The 25,449-nt window shown below is 41.6% G+C and overlaps 1 protein-coding gene across 2 annotated transcripts in view; it reads right to left on the bottom strand.

Annotated features, from left to right (window-relative positions):
• LOC143288134 (putative RNA-binding protein 19) overlaps window positions 1–25,449 on the bottom strand; it is a 43,089-nt gene that overhangs the window by 3,839 nt on the left and 13,801 nt on the right. For both annotated transcript variants that reach the window (XM_076596424.1, XM_076596426.1), the window contains exons 11-24: window positions 25,005–25,037; window positions 22,355–22,430; window positions 20,325–20,455; window positions 17,374–17,431; window positions 16,225–16,279; window positions 14,702–14,798; window positions 13,140–13,250; window positions 11,842–12,042; window positions 9,216–9,443; window positions 7,501–7,593; window positions 6,499–6,565; window positions 5,496–5,631; window positions 2,004–2,117; window positions 605–707 (exon numbers count right to left, since the gene is read on the bottom strand). In XM_076596424.1, the coding sequence (XP_076452539.1) occupies window positions 605–707; window positions 2,004–2,117; window positions 5,496–5,631; window positions 6,499–6,565; window positions 7,501–7,593; window positions 9,216–9,443; window positions 11,842–12,042; window positions 13,140–13,250; window positions 14,702–14,798; window positions 16,225–16,279; window positions 17,374–17,431; window positions 20,325–20,455; window positions 22,355–22,430; window positions 25,005–25,037 (1,503 nt within the window). The remainder of the gene's footprint in view (window positions 1–604; window positions 708–2,003; window positions 2,118–5,495; window positions 5,632–6,498; window positions 6,566–7,500; window positions 7,594–9,215; window positions 9,444–11,841; window positions 12,043–13,139; window positions 13,251–14,701; window positions 14,799–16,224; window positions 16,280–17,373; window positions 17,432–20,324; window positions 20,456–22,354; window positions 22,431–25,004; window positions 25,038–25,449) is intronic.

Genomic DNA, 25,449 nt, shown 5'->3' with positions numbered 1-25,449 from the left:
GGGAAAAAGTGGAGAAAATGGGTTAAAGAATTGAAAAAAAAGTGGAAAAAAAAATTGGAGAAAATGGGTTAAAGAACTGAAAAAAGTGGGGAAAAAAAAAGTGGAGAAAACGGGTTAAAGAATTGAAAAAAGTGGAGAAAATGGGTTAAAGAACTGAAAAAAGTGGAAAAAAGTGGAGAAAACAGGTTAATAAAGAATTGAAAAAAAGTGGGAACTGAAAAACAGAAAAGAGTGGAGAAAATGGGTTAAAGAATTGGAGAAAAAAAAAAAAGTGGAGAAAACTAAGCATGATGTATCACAATCACCATCCCCCACACCCCTTCCATGTATCAACCATGAGACGTTCACATGATGAACATCAAAAACGATGAAGAAAACATCCAGAGCTGAGACCATCACCACCCCATCCATCCATCAACCGTCCTCCACAAACCTCTGCCAACACCCAGAGACCTTGGCACGACTTGACCCCAAGCTCGGTAGTGGAGAAGGATCAACACTGAGGTCACCACGACAGCAAGGCATAAAAGGTCACAGAATCTGGGACAATTTGTTTTCCATACTGATGACGAACATGGATGAGGATGATGATGACGATGCTTACCTTGGCATCTTCCTTGGTCAGGAAGTCCACAAAGGCGAAGCCCTGGATACCTGGACCACTTGCCTTCTTGGGCACCCGGACATACTTCAGTTCACCAAACACCCTGACACAAATACAGAGGTCATCGTAAATATGATTAACCTTTGGTATACCTTTCAGCTGCCCCAAACACTGTGACATGCATACAGAGGTCGCTGTGAATATGATTAACCTGTGGTATACCCTTCAGTTCCCCCAAACACCCTGATACCCATGCAAAGGTCACTGTGTATATGATTAACCTTTGACATATCTTTTACCATGATTAACCTTTGACACCTCTCCCAAACACCCTGACACACATAGGTCACCATGATTATGATTAACCTTCGACCTACCTTTCAGCTCCCTAAAACACCCTGAGACACATACAGAGGTTTTCATGAATATGATTAACCCGTGACATACTTTTCAGCTTTACACACAAGAGGTCACCATGAATATGAGTAACCTTTGACATACTTTTCAGCTCCCCCAAACACCCTGAGGCATATACAGACGTCATTATAAATATGATTAACAGGTGATATGATTTTCAGTAAAACCATTCTGAGGTCAATATGAATATGATTCACCTGTGACATACTTTTTTTCACTTCCTCAGAACCCCACGCAGAGGTCATCAGGAATATGGCTGACTTGTGGCATACTTTTCAGCATACCCTACAGAGGTCATCATGAAGATGATCAACCTGTGGCATACTTTTAAGCTTCCCAAACACCCAGACACATTAACAGAGGTCATACTTATAATTAACCTGCCAAGGACAACCCTTTAGCGGCCTTAGGGTTCTCTTTACACATGCTGAATGCGTGCTGTAACCTCTGAACCTCAGTTGAACGTCTCATTCAAAAGACTGGCACCCAGACCACCACTCAAGGTCTAACAGAGGGGGATAAAGTACTGGCAGGTGTGGGATTCAATCCTGTCCACTCCATGGAGGGAGGTGCAAAAATCCCCAGACTCGAACTTGTGAACACACACACACAACACACCACACACAAAAAAACAACAACAACACACACACACACACACACACTGACGGACAGACAGAGAGACAGACACACACACACAAACACACACACAACAAAATGCATCACAACACACCACACACAAAACACACACACACACACACATGCACACCACAACACAACACCCACACAGGGCAACACACAATACCACACCACACACAAACCAAAAACAAAACATACACATACACAGACACCACAACACAACCCCCCCCCCCCCCCAACCTCCCCTCCCCCCTGCATACCCCCTCTCCGCCACACACAGACTGTCCACAACAAAAGGAGAGGAAGGTTTATTTTCTTTCTTTTTTTTTTCTTTTTTTTTTTTTACCTGAAGAGCTCGGTGACCTCTTTGCGGTTGGACTGGAAGGGAATGTTGCGGACCAAGATCTTGGTGGATCCCTTCTGCCGACTGCTCTGTTTCTTCCTCCGGGTCGTGGGCTGCCTGCAAACCACAACACACACATAGCATGTGGGCTGACGGGCGCAATAGCCGAGTGGTTAAAGCGTTGGACTGTCAATCTGAGGGTCCCGGATTCGAATCACGGTGATGGCGCGTAGTGGGTTGAAGGGTGGAGATTTTTCCAATCTCCCAGGTCAACATATGTGCAGACCTGCTAGTGCCTGAAACCCCTTCGTGTGTATATGCAAGCAGTAGATCAAATACGCACGTTAAAGATCCTGTAATCCATGTCAGCGTTCGGTGGGTTATGGAAACAAGAACATACCCAGCATGCACACCCCCGAAAACGGAGTATAGCTGCCTACATGGCGGGGTAAAAACAGTCATACACGTAAAAGCCCACTCGTCTGCATACGAGTGAACGTGGGAGTTGCAGCCCACGAACGCAGAAGAAGAAGAAGAAGCACTTGGGCTGTCTGCAAACTACAACACACACAGCATGTAGTCTGCCTGCAAACTACAACACACAGCATGTAGTCTGTCTGCAAACTACAACACACACAGCATGTAGTCTGTCTGCAAAACCACAACACACACACAGCATGTAGTCTGTCTGCAAACCACATCACACAGCATATAGTCTGCCTGCAAAACACAACACACACAGCATGTAGTCTGCCTGCAAACCACAACACACATAGCACGTAGTCTGCCTGCAAACCACAACACACATAGCATGTAGTCTGCCTGCAAACGACAACACACATAGCATGTAGTCTGTCTGCAAACCACAACACACATAGCATGTAGTCTGCCTGCAAACCACAACACATAGCACGTAGTCTGCCTGCAAACCACAACACACACATAGCATGTAGTCTGCCTGCAAACCACATCACACACATAGCACATAGTCTGTCTGCAAACCACAACACACACATAGCATGTAGTCTGCCTGCAAACCACACCACACACATAGCACGTAGTCTGCCTGCAAACCACACCACACACATAGCACGTAGTCTGCCTGCAAACCACACCACACACAGCATGTAGTCTGCCTGCAAACCACAACACACACAGCATGTAGTCTGCCTGCAAACCACAACACACATAGCACGTAGCCTGCCTGCAAACCACAACACACAGCATGTAGTCTGCCTGCAAACCACAACACACATAGCATGTAGTCTGCCTGCAAACCACAACACACACATAGCATGTAGGCTGCCTGCAAACCACAACACACAGCATGTAGTCTGCCTGCAAACCACAACACACATAGCATGTAGTCTGCCTGCAAACCACAACACACACATAGCATGTAGGCTGCCTGCAAACCACAACACATAGCATGTAGTCTGTCTGCAAACCACAACACACATAGCATGTAGTCTGTCTGCAAACCACAACACACATAGCATGTAGTCTGCCTGCAAACCACAACACACATAGCATGTAGTCTGCCTGCAAACCACAACACACACATAGCATGTAGGCTGCCTGCAAACCACAACACACATAGCATGTAGTCTGTCTGCAAACCACAACACACATAGCATGTAGTCTGTCTGCAAACCACAACACATAGCATGTAGGCTGTCTGCAAACCACAACACACATAGCATGTAGTCTGTCTGCAAACCACAACACACACAGTATGTAGTCTGCCTGCAAACCACAACACACATAGCATGTAGTCTGTCTGCAAACCACAACACACATAGCATGTAGGCTGTCTGCAAACCACAACACACATAGCATGTAGTCTGTCTGCAAACCACAACACACACACAGCATGTAGTCTGCCTGCAAACCACAACACACACACAGCATGTAGTCTGCCCGTAAACCACAACACACATAGCATGTAGTCTGCCTGCAAACCACATCACACACAGCATGTAGTCTGCCTGCAAACCACATCACACACAGCATGTAGGCTGCCTGCAAACCACAACACACATAGCATGTAGTCTGCCTGCAAACCACAACACACATAGCATGTAGTCTGTCTGCAAACCACAACACACATAGCATGTAGTCTGTCTGCAAACCACAACACACATAGCATGTAGTCTGTCTGCAAACCACAACACACATAGCATGTAGTCTGTCTGCAAACCACAACACACATAGCATGTAGTCTGCCTGTAAATCACAACACATAGCATGTAGTCTGCCTGTAAACCACAACACATAGCATGTAGTTTGCCTGCAAACCACAACACACATAGGATGTAGTCTGCCTGCAAACCACAACACACACATAGCACGTAGTCTGCCTGCAAACCACAACACACATAGCATGTAGTCTGCCTGCAAACCACAACACACATAGCACGTAGTCTGCCTGCAAACCACATCACACACATAGCACGTAGTCTGCCTGCAAACCACATCACACACATAGCACGTAGTCTGCCTGCAAACCACATCACACATATAGCACGTAGTCTGCCTGCAAAGCACAACACACATAGCATGTAGTCTGTCTGCAAACCACAACACACATAGCACGTAGTCTGCCTGCAAACCACAACACACATAGCACGTAGTCTGCCTGCAAACCACAACACACACAGCACGTAGGCTGTCGGCAAACCACAACACACATATAGCATGCACAACATGGGGGGGACTTAGGGTTCGAAACTTCATACAGGTTTGTTTCTTTAATTACAAATTTCTTTCCCTGTCACTGATTTTCAGAAATGATGATTATATGGGGTTTGAAACTCCATACAGGTTTGTTTTTGTTTTTTTTACTCACAATTTCTTCCCCTGGCATTGGTTTTCAGAAACGATGATTTCTAAGTAATAATATTAATAATAATGATAATAGAAATGATAATGATAATAATATTAATAATATCATTTATTTTCAGTTTAATATCATCATCTTTGATGAACAGACTATAAATAAGCAAGCAACTTTAAATCACACAATAAAAAAAAGTTTTTTTTAAACACCTTAAAAGCCCTACTAATTAATTACCCCTTTTATGTATTTTTGTATGTGTGTATTTATGTATCTAAGTATTCATTTTCATATCTTATTTCACTCTCTATTCATTCATTCATGGATGTATGCATGCATGCACATATTGTGTGTGTGTGTGTGTGTGTGTGTGTGTGTGTGTGTGTGTGTGTGTGTGTGTGTGCATTTATTTTCATGTCTGTCTCTCTGTCTGTCCGTATGTATGTAAGTACGTACGTATGTATGTACGTATGCCTATGATACAAATGTACATACCCACACATGTATGCATACATTTACGTATGTACACATTTCATTTTCATGTCTTGTTCCACTCTTTCACTGATTCATTTATTGATCAATTTTATCGGTTTATTCATTCATTTTCAAAATCATGTCTCGTTTCACACACACACACACACACACACACAGCAACTCACAGGATTTCTCTCTGGGAGATCTTCAGTTCCAGCTGATGACCGTCCACAGTGTGTTTCTGCAGAGTTTTCAGCGCCTCCTTGGCCGACTCCGCCTTCCGGTACTCCACGAACCCGTAGCCCATCGACAGAAACTTGCCTGCACACACACACACACACATGTACATAGACACACACACACACACACATGTACACAGATACACATACACATACAGACATACACACACACACATGGACACACATATAGACACACACACACACACGTACATACACAGTCACACATACATGTATATGAAAATACATACACAGAGCACACACATATAGTAGTCACACACACACACATACATACATACACAGTCACACACACATGCAAATATACATAAACACAACGTACACACATGCATACAAACACACACACATAAACACACACGCACACAGACACACACATACATAGACACACACACACACATGTACATACAAAGTCGCACACACATACACATATACATATATAACACACACCGAGCACACACACCGAGCACACACACCGAGCACACACACACACACACACAGAGCACATACACATATCTTTTTTCTTCAGTAACTTTCTTCTTTCGTTCTTTTTTTTTTTTTTTTTTTTTCTTAAACAGAACATTTCCATTTCATTCTTCTTTTTTACTTTCATATTTTAGGTAACAGCTAATGATATTGTCATAAATAAACCACATGCTTTTTTTGTTCTCTTGTTTTTTGAAAGCAGATGTCAATTACTAATAGCACACACCAAAACATGAATGTAATCATTTTGCAGTTAAAAAAAAAAAAAAGATGAATCTGAACACAAAAGCATCATTAAAAAATTTGTATCTTAATGTTTCAATCCTCTGTCATAACTGAAAATGAGCTAAAGAAAAAAAAAATCCTGCAATGCTAACATACATTAAAAAGAAATCTTGAAATAAAAACAAACACAAACAAAAAATAAGGGGAGTAAAAAAAAAAAATGTACCTGGATTTTTCATGTCCTTCTTCTTAGCAATGGTCACCCTGCGGATGTTCCCTGCCTTGCTGAACAACTGCAACATCAACATCATCATCATCATCATCATCAACAACATCATCATCATCATCACTATCATCATCATCATCATCAAAATCACTATCATCATCATCAACAACATCATCATCATCATCATCAACAACATCATCATCAATAACATCATCATCATCATCATCATCACCAACATCATCATCAACATCATCAATAACATCATCATCATCAATAACATCATCAACATCACTATCATCATCATCAATTACATCATCATCATATAATCATCATCGACATCAGCATCAACATCATTACTATCATCATCATCAACATCATCACCATCATCATCATCACCAACATCATCGTCAACATCATCATCATCACCATCATCATCAATATCATCATCATCACTATCATCATCAACAACATCAACATCATTATCATCAATTACCTCATCATCATTATCATCATCGACATCATCATCAACATCATCAATAACATCATCATCATCATCAATATCACTATCATCATCATCAATTACATCATCATCATATAATCAACATCATCACTATCATCATTATCAACATCATCACTATCACTATCATCACCATCATCATCATCACCAACATCATCGTCAACATCATCATCATCATCAATATCATCATCATCATCAACAACATCACCATCATCACTATCATCATCAACAACATCAATAACATTACCATCACCAACACCATCATCATCAACAACAACAACATCACCATCATCATCACATCATCAACATCATCATCACCATCATCGAACTCAGGAAACCTGGGCAAATATCCAGTGCTCGAACTGTCAGACAATGACACCTGTCAGAACATGGATCAAAGTCAGAGCAAGACCAACAAAAAAAGAAAAGAAGAAGAAGAAGAAAAAAATTTCAGTTAGCTGGTTGAGGTTCAGATCAGCACTCACCTCTTTGAGGGTGGCTTCAGTGGTGTCAAAGTTGATGTTTTTCACGTACAGTGTGGAGTTGGGTTCACTCTCTTCTTCGCTGTCTGAGTTCTCCTGCACACACACACACACACACAGATGCGTGCGCACACACACACACACACACACACACAGACGCACACACACACACACACACACACACACACAGACGCACACACATACACACACACACACAGACGCGCGCACACACACACACACACATAAACACAGACGCACACACACACACACACACACACAGAGTGACCATGAAGCGTATACATGCAAACATATAAATGTATACATCGTACACACACACACACACACTCACACAAACACACACACACAGAGTGACCATGAAGCGTACACATGCAAACATATAAATGTATACAGTCACAGACACACACACACACACACACACACACACTCACACACAAACACACACACACACAGAGTGATCATGAAGCATACACATGCAAACATAAATGTTTACAGTTACACACACAAACACACAAGCATACACACACACACACACACACACAGAGTTTGTTTACACTTCAACAAAGTGCCCAAAAAGCGTATGGGAAGTTCCAAAATGTTTTTCAGTTTTAACTTCACTACAGCATATCAAAATTAAGGCAGGTCATCTCTTTAGTTTACAGGATAAAACTAAATGCTTTTAAAACTAAATATAGTGCATGCTACTGAGGAGGACTACTCTGAAATACGCATGTTCTTTTTGAATGTGAGGCCGTAAAGCCTTTTCTACCTAGATTTTTAGACAAATCATTTAATTAAAGATGTTGTTGATGATTTTGCACTGCTGTTAAACATTTCTGAAAGTTTGCTTCGCAGTCCTGTTGGACATTTTATTTCAAAAAGTTTACAGTAAATTTTGTTCTAGGTTCTCGCTCCTTTGTACATAGATTTTTTTTTTTTCTTTTCCTCCACAACTAAAATCACAGTATGTGGATAGACGTTAAACTGAAGAACACACACACACACATCTCTTTGGAGATTTTTTACATGGGGGGGGGGAGACGAAGAAGGGGGGGGGGGGTTCACGTTAAAGGAAGAAGGGGACAACTGACCGAGAGGAGGGACGGGGGTTGGGGTGGGGAGGGCAGGGGGGGGGGGGGGGTGAACCAAGGGGACATAATTCACGAGTCTAATACATTGCCCCACTCCAGACTCTTGTTCTTCAAAACTACTGGTGATGGAGACAGAACCCCCCCCCCCCCCCAACACCCCCCCAAAAACAGCAAATGTACAGACAGATCAGAATGAAATAAAGAGACAGACAGAGTACTGAGGCACAAGAAGAGAGGAATGAAAAAAGGAAATAAATAAAACAAAGAAATATTGCACAGAACAAAAATCACAAAACATATCACTCTCTCTAAATATATATATCTATATATCTCTCTCTACACACACACAAAAATATATATATATATATTAAAATCATATATATATCTGTATAAAAATATATCTCTCTCTGTACATCTATCTAACTAGGTAGTATGTATGTATGCATGTAATCAAACCAACTTGCTTTTTTTCCTATTGTTTCAGTTCACAAACAATCTTCCCCCTTCTCCCATCTCTTTTTGAGAGAGAGAGAGAGAGAGACCTCCCACAGACCCCCCCCCCCCTCCTCCCACACACACACACACACCACACACACATCCACACCCTACCTGCACCGTCTTCTCTTCCTTGCGGACTTGACGACGACTTTCAGTCTGTTTTTTTCCCTCCGCCTTTTCTTCCTCCTTCTCCTCGCCACTCTCCATCGAACCTTCCTCCTCCTCCTCCCCCTCCTCTTTCTCCCCCTCCATGGCTGTCGTGTCCTCCCCCTTCGACTCTGCGTCCTTGCCAAACACCGCCATGGGTGCCCACTCCAGGTACAGTGGTCGATCCTTGAACTGAAAGCACATCGGGATAAACAACAACAACAACAACAAAAACAAGAGAGGCAAGGCCTTCAAGACTCACTTGTGATACACTTAAAAAAAAAAGAAAAAAAATCCAAGCTTTTTATGTATTGAGTATAATTTCAAACTGTAATGTTTAAGGTGAAAAAGGATCAGTTTAAAATAAATTAAGTCCCCTAGCATTAATTACAGAGTTATTTCCCTTTTTTACTATCTGCACCAAAAATGTTTGCAAAATAAATAAAACTTCCATGCTTAGCAAAAGAAGTTCCTGTTTGAACAAAAAATGATAATAATGACTCCTCTTGTTGTTGTGTCAGAATAAGAGGTCAAAGTGCCAAGTTTAGAGAATACCAAAAATATAAATATAACAGTAAATGCAGTTTGCATATAATTAGGCTTCTTTTTTTAATTTTTTGTGCCCATCCCAGAGGTGCAATATTGTTTTAAACAAGATGACAGGAAAGAAACTGAATTTTTCCTATTTTTATGCCAAATTTGGTGTCAACTGACAAAGTATTTGCAGAGAAAATGTCAATGTTAAAGTTTACCATGAACACACAGACACACACACACACAGACAACCGAATACCGGGTTAAAACATAGACTCACTTTGTTTACACAAGTGAGTCAAAAACCCATTATTTAATCACACATCCTGTACTGTGACCCACTGGTGCAGACTCCGACAGGGGTCTGGATTCCTGTCCTGTCTAAACTACTAGTCTGCCCATGTGGGAGAAATCGAAAATAGCTGAAAATAAAGAAGAAGTTTTAAACAGCTTTTTCAGTCCAACCTACGAGCGTTGACATACCACCACACGCAACACATGATGTATACATCACACACCCTTGAACAGTATTTCAAATTTAAAGATCACTTTCAGCCCTAATACATGAGTGGCAACACAGCATGCAGACAACGCAAACAGCATTTTAAAGTTGACACACAGCACTTTCAACTCAACATACCAGTATCGACACAACATGCACAGAACACATGATGCACACAACACACACTCTTACACTGCATTTCAATGTCAAACAACATTTTCAGCATTTTCAATCCAACACAAGTACATCAGCACACCACATAGACAACACACTACACACCACACATACAACACGCTACACATCACACATACAACATGCTACACTTCACACATAGAACACACCACACATACAACACGCTACACACCACACATACAACACACTACACATCACACATACAACACGCTACACACCACACACACAACACATTACACATCACACATACAACACACTACACACCACACATACAACACACTACACACCACACATACAACACGCTACACATCACACATACTGATACAACATGCTACACTTCACACACAGAACACACCACACATACAACACGCTACACACCACACATACAACACGCTACACACCACACATACAACACACTACACATACAACATGCTACACACCGCAAACACAACACACTACACACCACACATACAACACGCTACAAACAACACACACAACAAGCTACACATCACACATACAACATGCTACATACACCTCACATACAACACACCACACGAACAACACGCCACACACCACACATATGACACACTACACATCACACATACAACACACTAAACACCACACATACAAGTTTAGAACACGCTGCACACCACACATACAAGTTTACAACACGCTACATACCACATACACAAAATGCTTTACACCACACATACAACACACTACACACCACTTACATACAACACACTACATACCACACATACAACACACTACACGTACAACATGCTACACACCACACGCACAACACACTTCACACCACACGTACAGGTTTACAACACACGAACAACACACAACACAACACACTAACAACATGCTTCACATCACGCATAAAACATGCTACACATCACACACACAACACGCTACACACAACACACTTCACACCACATATACAACACCACTTCACACCACACATACAACACATTTTCACACTACACACCGCACTACACACAACACACTACACACCACACATACAAGCTACACACCACACACACAACACACTTCACACCACATGTACAGGATTACAACACACTAACAACACAGAACTCACCACACCACACATACACCATGTTTTACACCACACATACAACACACTACACACCACACACACAGCACACTGCACACCACACACACAACACGTTTCACACCAAACATACAACACACTACACATACAACATGCTACACACACCACACATACCCTCCTGTAGCCCAGCTCGGTGAAGGTGTGCATTGCCTCTGACACATACAACACATTACACACCACACATACAACACACCAACAACACACTACACACACACCACACGTACCCTCCTGTAGCCCAGCTTGCTGAAGGCGCGCTTCGCCTCAGACGTCTCCTGGAACTCCACGAGGGCGGTGATGCCGTGGGGCGGCAGGACGACGCGCGTCACCGTGCCGAACTTGCCGAACACCTCGCTCAGCGTCTCCGCCTCTGTGCCGGCCGGCAGGTCCTTGACGATGATAACCCGCTTGCTCCTCTCTCCATCCGCCTTGACGTGAACACAGAATAATTCTTATTAATAATGAATAATAATAAGAAGAATATATTGTACTTACATGGTGCAAACTCCACACTGATTGGCTCTGATACAAGCAAGAAAGAATACACTACTTACAAACACACACACATGAGCAAACCCTTGCCCATCCTTCCCCCCCAAACCCCACCCACCAAACACACACACACACACCCTGACAACCTCAAGCCACCTCTCACACACACACACACGTACCCACACAGAAACAGACATGATCACAAGCGACACACACAGACACTCATGCACTTATTCACACATTACTCACAACCACAGTGCTTATATCACAGATTGACACAAGTTTACAGCTGGGCCAACAGCAAAGTGAGAGCTGTATTATCAATGGCTTCTCCATTGCAATGGGAAATCATTTACAGCTTAGTCTTTTGTGAAGGACTATGACCCTCAAACTAGGAGGCAAAATTGCACTGGCTCTTAGTGCTGCAGCCTTGGGGGCTAGTTGACCTTTAGGAACCATCCCAACACCGACTGTCCCAGAACCCTCTTGGGAGAGAGTGGGGATGTAATTTGGGCAAGACTTCTTCTGCGTTCACTCGTATGCACACGAGTGGGCTTTTGCGTGTATGACCATTTTTACCCCGCCATGTAGGCAGCTATACTCCATTTTCGGGGGTGTGCATGCTGGGTATGTTCTGTTTCCATAACCCACCGAACGCTGACATGGATTACAGGATCTTTAACGTGCGTATTTGATCTTCTGCTTGCATATACACACGAAGGGGGTTCAGGCACTAGCAGGTCTGCACATATGTTGACCTGGGAGATCGTAAAAATCTCCACCCTTTACCCACCAGGAGCCGTCACCGTGATTCGAACCCGGGACCCTCAGACTGAAAGTCCAACGCTTTAACCATTCGGCTATTGCGCCCGTCATTTGGGCAAGACATTTTCCACTATAATCAGATTCTAGCCCAGATAGTCGGGACAGGAGTTACCTCCTCTACTCCTCTACATCAGAACGATGGTCACAGTCGAACACGACTATCACACATATGTTGTCAAACCCCAACGAGGTGGAAGCGAACGCCAACCTGGCTGAAGCTGTCGAGGGCGACACCGTTGTCGATGAGGAACTGTCGCGTCTCCTGCACCAGCTGCGTCTCTCCCAGGGCCATGCGCACACCCAGACTGCCACGCCCACTCTGCCGATGACACATCATGTCATGTCATGTCATCATGTCATACTATGTCATGTCAGAGCTTGTCACATCACTATACACTAAACCTTGAACACATCACATCATTTCAGAAGTGATAACATCACTACTCACATAACTACACACCACATCCTCAACACATCCTGTCATAACTCGTTTCATTAGTGCACACCACACTCTCAACATGTCACATCATGTCATGTTAAAACTCATCACATCACTGAACTCCACACCTCAACACATCAAATCATGTCATGTTAGAACACATCACATCACTACACACCACGCCCTCAACACATCATGTCATGTCAAGTTAGAGCTTGTCACATCACTACACACCAAACCATCAACACATCATGTCATGTCGTGTCACGTCAGAGCTCATTACATCACTACACACTACACCCTCAACACACCATGTGACTGTCATGTCATGTCATGTTATGTCAGAGCTTGTCACATCAACACACACCAAACCATCAACACCTCATGCCGTGAGTTAACACATCACTACATCTAAACACATCATGTCATGTCAGAGCTCAGCATATCACCACACACCACACCTTCAACTCATCATGTCATAAATTAACACATCACTATACCTCAACACATTACTTCACGTCATGTCCGAGCTCATCACATCCTCAACACATCATATAATGTCAGAAGTCATTACATCACTACACACCATACTCTCAACACATGTCATGCCATGTCAAAGCTTGTAACATCACAACACAACACACCATCAATACGTCATGTCATAAAACATTACAACACTACACACCACACCCTCAACACATGTAATGTCACATTCAAGTACTTACACCACTACAGACCACACCCTCAAGACATCAAGTTATAAGTTAACACATCACTACACCTCAACACATCATGTTATGTCAGAACTCATCACATCAAAAGATTCACAAATTCAAAGAAATTTAATCCCTCTGCCAATTTTGGAGTGTGGAGGATACAATTACAACACATATATGTTGAATCACAACTTCAGTCCAAGCATATGATTTTTTTTCTTCTTTTTCTTGGAACTTTTCTCAACACACAGCACTGTAGAACCATGTGTCAGAAGTGAAAGGGTTAACGACCTCCACATCACCGTCAAAACGCACAGATCACATTAATACACACACACACCTTTTAATGTCTTATTTTTTTCCAGTGCTCTGTATCTTTCCCCACCACACACACACGCGCGCACACACACATCATTCTTCACCCTCTGCCCAATACCGTTCCCACCACCACGCCCCGCCCTCCACCCCCAACCCCCCACGCCCCCCCCCCCCTCTTTTTTTTTCTTCCATCTAATATCACTTTAAGTGGAAGACGTTAAACTGAAGACTACTACTACTACAACTACTACACACACACACCACACACACAAAGCGTGTCAAAAACAAGATACTCACATCGTCCAAAATATCACTTTTGTCTGTCTGGTATTTGGCAGCCATCGCCGTGGCAACAGCGTCCCCGCTCAGAAAGAGGGTGTTCCAGTTGTGAGAGCTGAGCAGGGCAGAGCACCGACAATTGTGAGCAGATTCCAAAGCAAGAAGGCCGTGTATGGGGACAGAAATCAAATCAAATCAAATCATTCAGTGCATGTTGTTCAGTTGTAACCCAGCCGACCACAAAAGATCCATCTCAGGGCTGGTCACCCGTCAGTTCTTAACCCTTTCACCGCCAGTCAATTTAGAGTGAAAAATAACCCTTTCACCGCCAGTCAATTTAGAGTGAAAAATAACCCTTTCACCGCCAGTCAATTTAGAGTGAAAAATAACCCTTTCACCGCCAGTCAATTTAGAGTGAAAAATAACCCTTTCACCGCCAGTCAATTTAGAGTGAAAAATAACCCTTTCACCGCCAGTCAATTTAGAGTGAAAAATAACCCTTTCATCGCCCTTTCACCGCCAGTCAATTTAGAGTGAAAAATAACCCTTTCATCGCCCTTTCACCGCCAGTCAATTTAGAGTGAAAAATAACCCTTTCACCGCCAGTCAATTTAGAGTGAAAAATAACCCTTTCACCACCAGTCAATTTAGAGTGAAAAATAACCCTTTCACCGCCAGTCAATTTAGAGTGAAAAATAACCCTTTCACCGCCCTTTCACCGCCAGTCAGTTTAGAGTGAAAAATAACCCTTTCACCGCCAGTCAATTTAGAGAGAAAAATAACCCTTTCACCGCCAGTCAATTTAGAGTGAAAAATAACCCTTTCACCACCAGTCAATTTAGAGTGAAAAATAACCCTTTCACCACCAGTCAATTTAGAGTGAAAAATAACCCTTTCACCGCCAGTCAATTTAGAGTGAAAAATAACCCTTTCACTGCCAGTCAATTTAGAGTGAAAAATAACCCTTTCACCGCCAGTCAATTTAGAGTGAAAAATAACCCTTTCACCGCACTTTCACCGCCAGTCAATTTAGAGTGAAAAATAACCCTTTCACCGCCAGTCAATTTAGAGTGAAAAATAACCCTTTCACCACCAGTCAATTTAAAGTGAAAAATAACCCTTTCACCGCCAGTCCATTTAGAGTGAAAAATAACCCTTTCACCGCACTTTCACCGCCAGTCAATTTAAAGTGAAAAATAACCCTTTCACCGCCAGTCAATTTAGAGTGAAAAATAACCCTTTCACCGCACTTTCACCGCCAGTCAATTTAGAGTGAAAAATAACCCTTTCACTGCCAGTCAATTTAGAGTGAAAAATAACCCTTTCACCACGAGTGAAAAATAACCCTTTCACCGCCAGTCAATTTAGAGTGAAAAATAACCCTTTCACCGCCAGTCAATTTAGAGTGAAAAATAACCCTTTCACCGCCAGTCAATTTTTTTTCCGAACCAGCGCACTCAGATTCTCTCGCTTCCTAGGCGGACGCGTTACCTCTAGGCCATCACTCCACGCTATTTTCAAAAGAACTTGCAGCCTCTCACCTTTTCGCTAATGCTTTCGTCTTCTCGTCTTTCAGCTTCTTGTATGAAGATTTCTCTGCAAGCACAAACAAAAAGACAGTCCAGAATCCGTGCATGAGCTGACATTTCTTGTTTTGCAGTCGTGTGTGTATACACGTGAAAGGGATGCAGGCTCTGGCATGACGGGTGCAATAGCTGAATGGTTAAAGCGCTAGACTTCCAATCTGAGGGTCCTGGGTTTGAATCTCGGTGCACCTGGTGGGTAAAGGGTGGAGATTTTTCCTATCTCCCAGGTCAACATATGTGCAGACCTGCTAGTGCCTGGACCCCCTTCGTGTGTATACGCACGCAGAAGATCAAATACGCACATTAAAGATCCTGTAAACCATGTCAGCGTTCGGTGGGTTATGGAAACAAGAATATACCCAGCAAGCACACCCCCGAAAACGGAGTTCGGCTGCCTACATGGCGGGGTAAATAAATAAAAACGGTCATACACGTAAAATGTTACATGTCTGTCTGAGTGTGTATGTGTGTGTGTCTGAAATCTGATTGAATGACACAGGAAACGAATGATGAGCGTCCAGTGGCAGTCATCAGTCGGCTCTACCCAGGTAGGCAGCCTGTGGTGCAAATGTCCCCGTGTATGTAAAGCGCTTAGAGCTTGGTCTCTGAGCGAGGATAGGCGCTATACAAGTATCCACATCAATCAATCAATCAATGGCTTCACAGACGCTGCTCTGGGAGAACGACAAGAGAACCTCCCCTCTAATCCCTCCAGGTACACAGCTCTCATAGTGGAGAGAAGTGTGTGTTCGTGTGTGTGTGTGTTCGTGTGTTCATGTGTGTGTGTATGAGTGAGAGTGAATAAAGAGATAGAGAGAAAGTGTATGCGTGTGTGTGTGTGTGTGTGTGTGTGTGCGAGTGAGTGAGTGTGTGTGTGTATGTGTGTGTGTGTGTGTGTGTGCGTGCGAGCGTGCATACATGCGAGTGAGTGACAGTGAGAGTGTGAGTGTGTGCATACAAGCATGCATGCATGTGAATTTACTTTTCTTTCATCTTCTCCAAATCTGATATGACAGAAAGAACACCACATCACACACCAAGACCGACACACACACACACATGCTCATCACGCAACGTCTACTTCAAGAAGAAAACGGCCCTCACCAGATGAAACATATTTCTCTTCTCTGTCTTTCCCCGGCAAAATGTGCATCAGGCGTCCCTGCAAATACACAGATGGAGCACCATTTTTACACACACACCCGTGCACCAAAACACATCTAACAACACTCACACGAAATGAGCAAACAGATCATCAAGCAGATGATTTCTTTTGATGAAACTAAAAGCTCAAAGTGTCATAAAAAAAATAAAGTTCTGTGAAAGCATTCAGCATAAACAATATTATTTATTTATTATTTATTTATTTATGTACGCTTATAGTTGACTTCATCAAGTTTTTGCGCCTTATACATATTATTAGTAGTGGTAGTAGTAATTTTTTTTTTTTAATGTATTTATCTATTATTTATTCATCTTTTTTTTTTCTTTTCTCAAGGCCTGACTAAGCGCGTTGGGTTACGCTGCTGGTCAGGCATCTGCTTGGCAGATGTGATGTAGCGTATATGGATTTGTCCTTGAGCTACTGAAACTGAAAACTGAATTGCACCATTCGCAGAACGACAGCACGGTCGAGTGCACGATGCACGCTTAGCCTCCCTGGAATAATGACTTATGGCAATATTAACATTTTTACCCATCCACTCTTCCATGTTGAAGTCAGAAATAAAATCTACCCAAATGGGTATACCTGTTTCAATCGCAAACCCTTGTGTCGTCGTGCACTTTCGTTTTCAGCCTCGCGTGAAGGACATCACACTTCATTCCGTTTACAGTTTTGAAGTGCACAACTCAATACCCCCAAAGCAGCACTCCATTTTTAGACACCTTTCTAATGTGGACAAGTTCATTTTAAAATCCTCTTCTATAGTCGACAAACTTATATATATATATATAATTAACATTTTTACCCGTTTTGGAGATCTTCACGTATGTTTTGTACTGCCGACGGGTGAAAAATGTTAATTATAATATAAGAATGCCGAACCAGAGATGGTGGACACGTTCATCAGAAACAGGTATACCCATTTGGGTAGATTTTATTTCTGACTTCAACATCGAAGAGTGGACGGGTAAAAATGTTAATATAGCCATGACTGATGGTATGTTTGGAGGAGGAGGAGGAATTTTGTTTACTGTCCCGTCACGCATATCGGTGACTGAATACATTTTGTTAAAGTATTTATGAATACATTTGAGTATTATGGTTTAGAAGGGGTAGGAGATGTGAATGAACGGAGGGTTGGGGGAAACTGGGCAAATGAGGATGAAATGAGGGTGAAATTTGAAAAAAAAAAATGTCTAAATACAATTACAGGAAATTACTTAAAGGACTTCGTAAAAGAGAAGTCATTAAACTGACAAGCGAAACAACTGATAATGAATGCAAAAAGTCAAAAACATCAACATTCTCAGTCACTTGTGAAGACACACTTTCGTGTACATAAGGCTTCATCAAGCTACAGTAAAAAATGATATGCTTAATTGTCAGGTTACTAAAGCATATACACTTGACATTAGAACAATACTTGGTCTCTAATGAATTTGATAATAGTCTGAGAGCAAAACTCAGAACTGGTCTGCGAATCGGACCAAAGTCTGAAAGAGTCAAGTGACAAGCACCTATAAAAGTCTCTTTCTAGTATACTGCTTATTTCCTTGTATGACAATGGGCAATACACTTTTATACCATCTGTATGATTCTTTGCTCCCCTTTTTGCTGCCCTGACTGCTTGGTCGTTACAAAGAAGATGGTATGTTTGTTTCTGCACACAGTTAACTCTTTCACGCCCAAGTTGCTGTGTGAACGCAGTGCCAAACATTGAAATCAAATACAATGCTCTCAGACACAGGCTTTGGTTCATGTCAGAACAACACAATGGACTTGTTCACTTCAAACTTGCTCAGGGGGTGAAGGTTAGTCATTGCTCTATTGGCAGGAACCTGGCTGCAGCTGTCAAACTTTGTTACAATGTGACCAAGAGAGGCAAGGCCTTCGAGACTAACTTGTGATAAATTAAGTCCCCTATCATTAATTACAGAGTAATTTCCCTTTTTTACTATCTGCACCAAAACGTTTGCAAAATAAATAAAAATTCCATGCTTAGCAAAAGAAGTTCCTGTTTGAACAAAAAATGATAATAATGACTCCTCTTGTTGTTGTGTCAGAATAAGAGGTCAAAGTGCCAAGTTTGGAGAATACAAAAAATATAAATATAACAGTAAATGCAGTTTGCATATAATTAGGCTTCTTTTTTATTTTTTGTGCCCATCCCAGAGTTGCAATATTGTTTTAAACAAGATGACTGGAAAGAACTGAATTTTTCCTATTTTTATGCCTAATTTGGTGTCAACTGACAAAGTATTTGCAGAGAAAATGTCAATGTTAAAGTTTACCACGGACACACAGACACACACACAGACAACCAAACACCGGGTTAAAACATAGACTCACTTTGTTTACACAAGTGAGTCAAAAATGGTCTTATCAACATGACCCCTCAATGTCGACACAAGTTGCCTGTAGTGGTGAAAGACTTAAGGATGGTATCTGAAAACCCTGTTTTTTTAGTATAATCTTAACGCCTGAAAATCAATTCTCACATCAAGATGCTTAAACATAATCTTTCATAAGTTCTCCAGCAGGTGTTTGAAATTCGACAGTTTAATCTAAATGCCTAAAAAAAAAAAAATCTAGACATCAAGATACTTTAACATAATCTTTCACAAGTTTTTCAACAGATATTTGAAATTCTACAGTTTAATCTTAATGTTTCAACAACAACAAAAAAACAAAAAACAAAAAAAAATCTAGACATCGAGATACTTTAAACATAATATTTCACAAGCTGACCAACAGGTAATTCAAATTCTACAATCTAAACACCAAAAACATATCTTTCACCAATTCACCAACTGGTAATTCAAATTATGCAATATAATTTCAACACCTCAAAACAAAGTCGACATCAGGATTACTACCCCTGACCCCTGACCTTGAACCCTTTGTGGTCGAGCTCCATGCGGGCCTTGACGGCATGTTCGGGGAACATGAAGGTGATGAAGGCGAAACCTTTGATCCGCTTCGTGACTGGGTCCACAGGCAGGTCCAGGTCAGTCACAGGCCCTGCACAGTGACAGTCAGTAACAGTAACAGTAACACTTCCATTAACAGTAACACTTCCATTAACAGTAACACTTCCATTAACAATAACAGTTCCATTAACAATAACAATCAATAACAGCAACATTAACAATAACCGTCCCATTAACAATAACAGTAACATTAACAATAACAGTTCCACAAACAATAACAGTCCCATTAACAATAACACTAACAATCAATAACAGTAACATTAACAATAACAGTTCCACAAACAATAACAGTAACATAACTATAACATTCCCATTAACAATAACAGTCCCATTAACAAATAACAGTTCCATTAACAATAACAGTTCCACTAACAATAGCAGTAACATTAACAATAACAGTAACAATAACAGTTCCATTAACAATAACAGTAACATAACAATAACATTCCCATTAACAATAACACTTCCATTAACAATAACAGTCCCATTAACAATAACAGTCCCATTTACAATAACCATAACAATAACAGTAACAATAACAGTTCCAATAGCAGTAACAATAACATTAACAGTAAAATAACATTAACAACAACAGCAACATTAACAACAGCATTAACATTAACAACAATATCAACAATAAAACAGTAACAATAACAGTAACAATAACTTAACAGTAACAATAACAGCAGCAACAACTATAACACTAGCAGCAACAATAACGAGCAACAACAACAGTAACTCTAACAATAACATAGCAGAAACAACAATAACAGCAACAACAGCAGCAAAATAAAAAGCCCACTCATTCATATCAGCGACACGCTTAAGCTGCAGCTCATGAACGCAATAAGCCACACCCTCCCATCCCAGTGCCGGCAGTCCACAGGGAGATTTCACTGTTAGGTCGCCCTGAGGCTTCTCACAGAAAACTGACACGGGCAAACAGTTTGGATCTGCCTTTCACTTTGCGTGCATGCGCACGTGTGTGTGTGTGTGTGTGTGTGTGTGTGACTGTGTGTGTGTGTGCGTGCACGCGTGTCAGTGTGTGTGTGTGTGTGTGTGACTGTGTGTGTGTGTGTGACTGTGTGTGTGACTCTGTGTGTGTGTGTGTGTGTGCGCGCGTGCGTGTGTGTGACTGTACGTGTGTGTGTGTGTGTGTCACTCTGTGTGTGTATGTGACTCTGTGTGTGTGTATGTGTGTGACTGTGTGTGTGTCTGTGTGTCACTGTGTGTGTGTGCGCACTGTGTGTGTGTGTGTGTGTCACTGTGTGTGTGTGTGTGTGTGTGTGTGTGTGTGTGTGTGTGTGTGACTGACTGTCTGTGTGTGCGTTTGTCACTGTGTGTGTGTGTCACTGTGTGTGTGTATATATATGTGTGTGTGTGTGTGTGTGTGTGTGTGTGTGTCACTGTGTGTGTGTGTGTGTGTGTGACTGACTGTCTGTGTGTGCGTGTGTGCGTTTGTCACTGTGTGTGTGTGTCACTGTGTGTGTGTATATATGTGTGTGTGTGTGTGTGTGTGTGTGTGTGTGTGTGCGTGATATTTTCTCTTTTTTTTCCCCTTTCAAATCTTATTTTGTTTCGCTTTATATCTGGTATCTTTTTCTTCACTTGGTCAATGAAGATGTGCACTGAGAATAAATGTGCTCCATGACTGGTTTGCAACATAGGCCAACACACACACACACACACACACACACACACAGACCCAGACACACACACACCCAGACACATACACACACCCAGACACACACACACACACAGGCACCCCCCCCCACACACACACACACACACAACACCCACATACAATTTCCCCACTGAACTGATGGGATCCTGAAGCTCTTGTCAAATAAAACGTTAACAAACAAACAAACAAACAAACAAAACAACAAGGTGGATGAACGCTGGCGATGCAGGTCACACCTTTACTCACCGTACTGCGAGAACAAAGCCTCCAAGTCCTCTTCTGTACAGATGTACGCAAGATTCCGAACGAACAGACGCCCAGACTGCACAAGCGAAACAATATTTTAAAACTGTCACTCTGCTTTTGTTTCCATGCGTTTGTTTGTCTAAACAGTCCTCTTCTGTACAGATGTACGCAAGATTCCAGACACGCCCAGACTGCACAAACAATACAATATTTTCAAACTGTCACTGTTTTTGTTTCCATGCATTTGTTTGTCTAAATAGTCCTCTTCTGTACTTTCCATGCATTTGTTTGTCTAAAGAGTCCTCTTCTATAATTTCCATGCATTTGTTTGTCTAAAGAGTCCTCTTCTATACTTTCCATGCATTTGTTTGTCTAAAGAGTCCTCTTCTATAATTTCCATGCATTTGTTTGTCTAAAGAGTCCTCTTCTATACTTTCCATGCATTTGTTTGTCTAAAGAGTCCTCTTCTGTACTTTCCATGCATTTGTTTGTCTAAAGAGTCCTCTTCTATACTTTCCATGCATTTGTTTGTCTAAAGAGTCCTCTTCTATACTTTCCATGCATTTGTTTGTCTAAATAGTCCTCTTCTGTACTTTCCATGCATTTGTTTGTCTAAATAGTCCTCTTCTGTACTTTCCATGCATTTGTTTGTCTAAATAGTCCTCTTCTGTACTTTCCATGCATTTGTTTGTCTAAATAGTCCTCTTCTGTACTTTCCATGCATTTGTTTGTCTAAAGAGTCCTCTTCTGTACTTTCCATGCATTTGTTTGTCTAAAGAGTCCTCTTCTGTACTTTCCATGCATTTGTTTGTCTAAAGAGTCCTCTTCTGTACTTTCCATGCATTTGTTTGTCTAAATAGTCCTCTTCTGTACTTTCCATGCATTTGTTTGTCTAAATAGTCCTCTTCTGTACTTTCCATGCATTTGTTTGTCTAAAGAGTCCTCTTCTGTACTTTCCATGCATTTGTTTGTCTAAATAGTCCTCTTCTGTACTTTCCATGCATTTGTTTGTCTAAAGAGTCCTCTTCTGTACTTTCCATGCATTTGTTTGTCTAAAGAGTCCTCTTCTGTACTTTCCATGCATTTGTTTGTCTAAATAGTCCTCTTCTGTACTTTCCATGCATTTGTTTGTCTAAATAGTCCTCTTCTGTACTTTCCATGCATTTGTTTGTCTAAAGAGTCCTCTTCTGTACTTTCCATGCATTTGTTTGTCTAAATAGTCCTCTTCTGTACTTTCCATGCATTTGTTTGTCTAAATAGTCCTCTTCTGTACTTTCCATGCATTTGTTTGTCTAAATAGTCCTCTTCTGTACTTTCCATGCATTTGTTTGTCTAAATAGTCCTCTTCTGTACTTTCCATGCATTTGTTTGTCTAAATAGTCCTCTTCTGTACTTTCCATGCATTTGTTTGTCTAAATAGTCCTCTTCTGTACTTTCCATGCATTTGTTTGTCTAAATAGTCCTCTTCTGTACTTTCCATGCATTTGTTTGTCTAAATAGTCCTCTTCTGTACTTTCCATGCATTTGTTTGTCTAAATAGTCCTCTTCTGTACAGATGAATGCAAGACTCCGGACAGACAGACACCCAGACTGCACAAGCAATACAATATTTTATAACTGTCACTGTTTTTGTTTCCACGCATTTGTTTGTCTAAAGAGTCCTCTTCTATACTTTCCATGCATTTGTTTGTCTAAATAGTCCTCTTCTGTACAGATATACGCAAGATTCCGGACGAACGGATGCCCAGACTGCACAAGCAATACAATATTTTCAAACTGTCACTCTGTTTTTGTTTCCATGCATTTGTTTGTCTAAAGGATCTTATTCCAATTTTTTTTTCTTTGTAAAAGAAAAGCAACAACAAAAAAAAAATCATTGGAAAAAATTTTGGATGGCATGTCTATTTAACAGTAACAGAGAAAAAAAAAAACCAGAAGCTCATCATCAGAGGTGTGTAGTTTAACAAAAAGGTGTCACTGCATGCGGACAAATCCATATATGCTACACCACATCTGTTAGGCAAATTCCTGACAAGCAGCACAGGCCTTGAGGGCCTGTATATATATATATATATATATATTTGTGAACCTATCACTGAGGATTTCTTCTACAGAATTTTTCCAGAGGACAACCCCTTAGTTGCCATGGGTTCCTTTTCAGTGTGCCAAGTGCATGCTGCACACAAGACCTCGGTTTATCCTCTCACCTGAAAAAAAAAAAAGAAAGAAAAAAAACCCAACAAAACTGTGCTCGATTCGATTTTCCAGTCAAACTTTGGAAAAAAGGGCCAGTATTCCTTGTGACCCCGGTACACTTGGTAATAAAGACATATTCCATTCTATTCTAAACAAAAAGAAAAGCAAGACCACCATGGAGCTGTGGCGTTCATCATTGTCTACCCAATCATCATCAAAAAAACGAAAAAAAAGAAAAGAAAAATCTGTATCTCTCTCTCTATATATATGTCTATCTGTCTATCTTATTAAACGGGAGTGAAAGGCACCAACAGAAAATAAATACAACAAAAATTATCAATACTGTCAACTCCACATAACAATAAGAATGACACCATTAACACGAACTGTGTACAACAAGCACAGCAGCAACACCAACAACCACAACAGCAGTTGAAACAATGTGTTCACTCACCTCAGCGATGCTCTCTTCTGCCTCTATTTCTAGCTGCAAAACACACACAAGAGAGACAGGTGTATAAACCGAGTCAGTCTAGCTGACACAAACAGGAAGACAGGAGCTGATACGTCCGTCTCCACTCTGGGAGAGACGCTCACTCAGTCTGGCTCCGCGACTAAGCCATTATTGTCGTTAGTAGGGGGCTTAGTAGGTGGTGTCCTAAGTACGTTAAAACAGAACAGGCACCACTGAACACCACCGAAGTGACTCAGCAGCAGTGCAGGGTCTCCTCTGGTGTGTGGCCTCCGGGCGACCTAACATCGATGGTTCCCTGTGGACTGCCGACGCTGAAACTGCGACGGACGAACCCGGGTGTGGCCGTGTATGGGGGAATCTAAATGAGCGGCGTGGGAGTAATGCCACTGAAACGGTGCAGATGATGGGGCAGCAAAAAAAAAAA

The sequence above is a fragment of the Babylonia areolata genome, chromosome 12, assembly GCF_041734735.1.
Source record: "Babylonia areolata isolate BAREFJ2019XMU chromosome 12, ASM4173473v1, whole genome shotgun sequence".
NCBI classification, from domain to species: domain Eukaryota; kingdom Metazoa; phylum Mollusca; class Gastropoda; order Neogastropoda; family Buccinidae; genus Babylonia; species Babylonia areolata.
The sequence above is the reverse complement of the archived record's forward strand: the minus strand, read 5'-3'. Positions and strand labels throughout refer to the sequence as shown.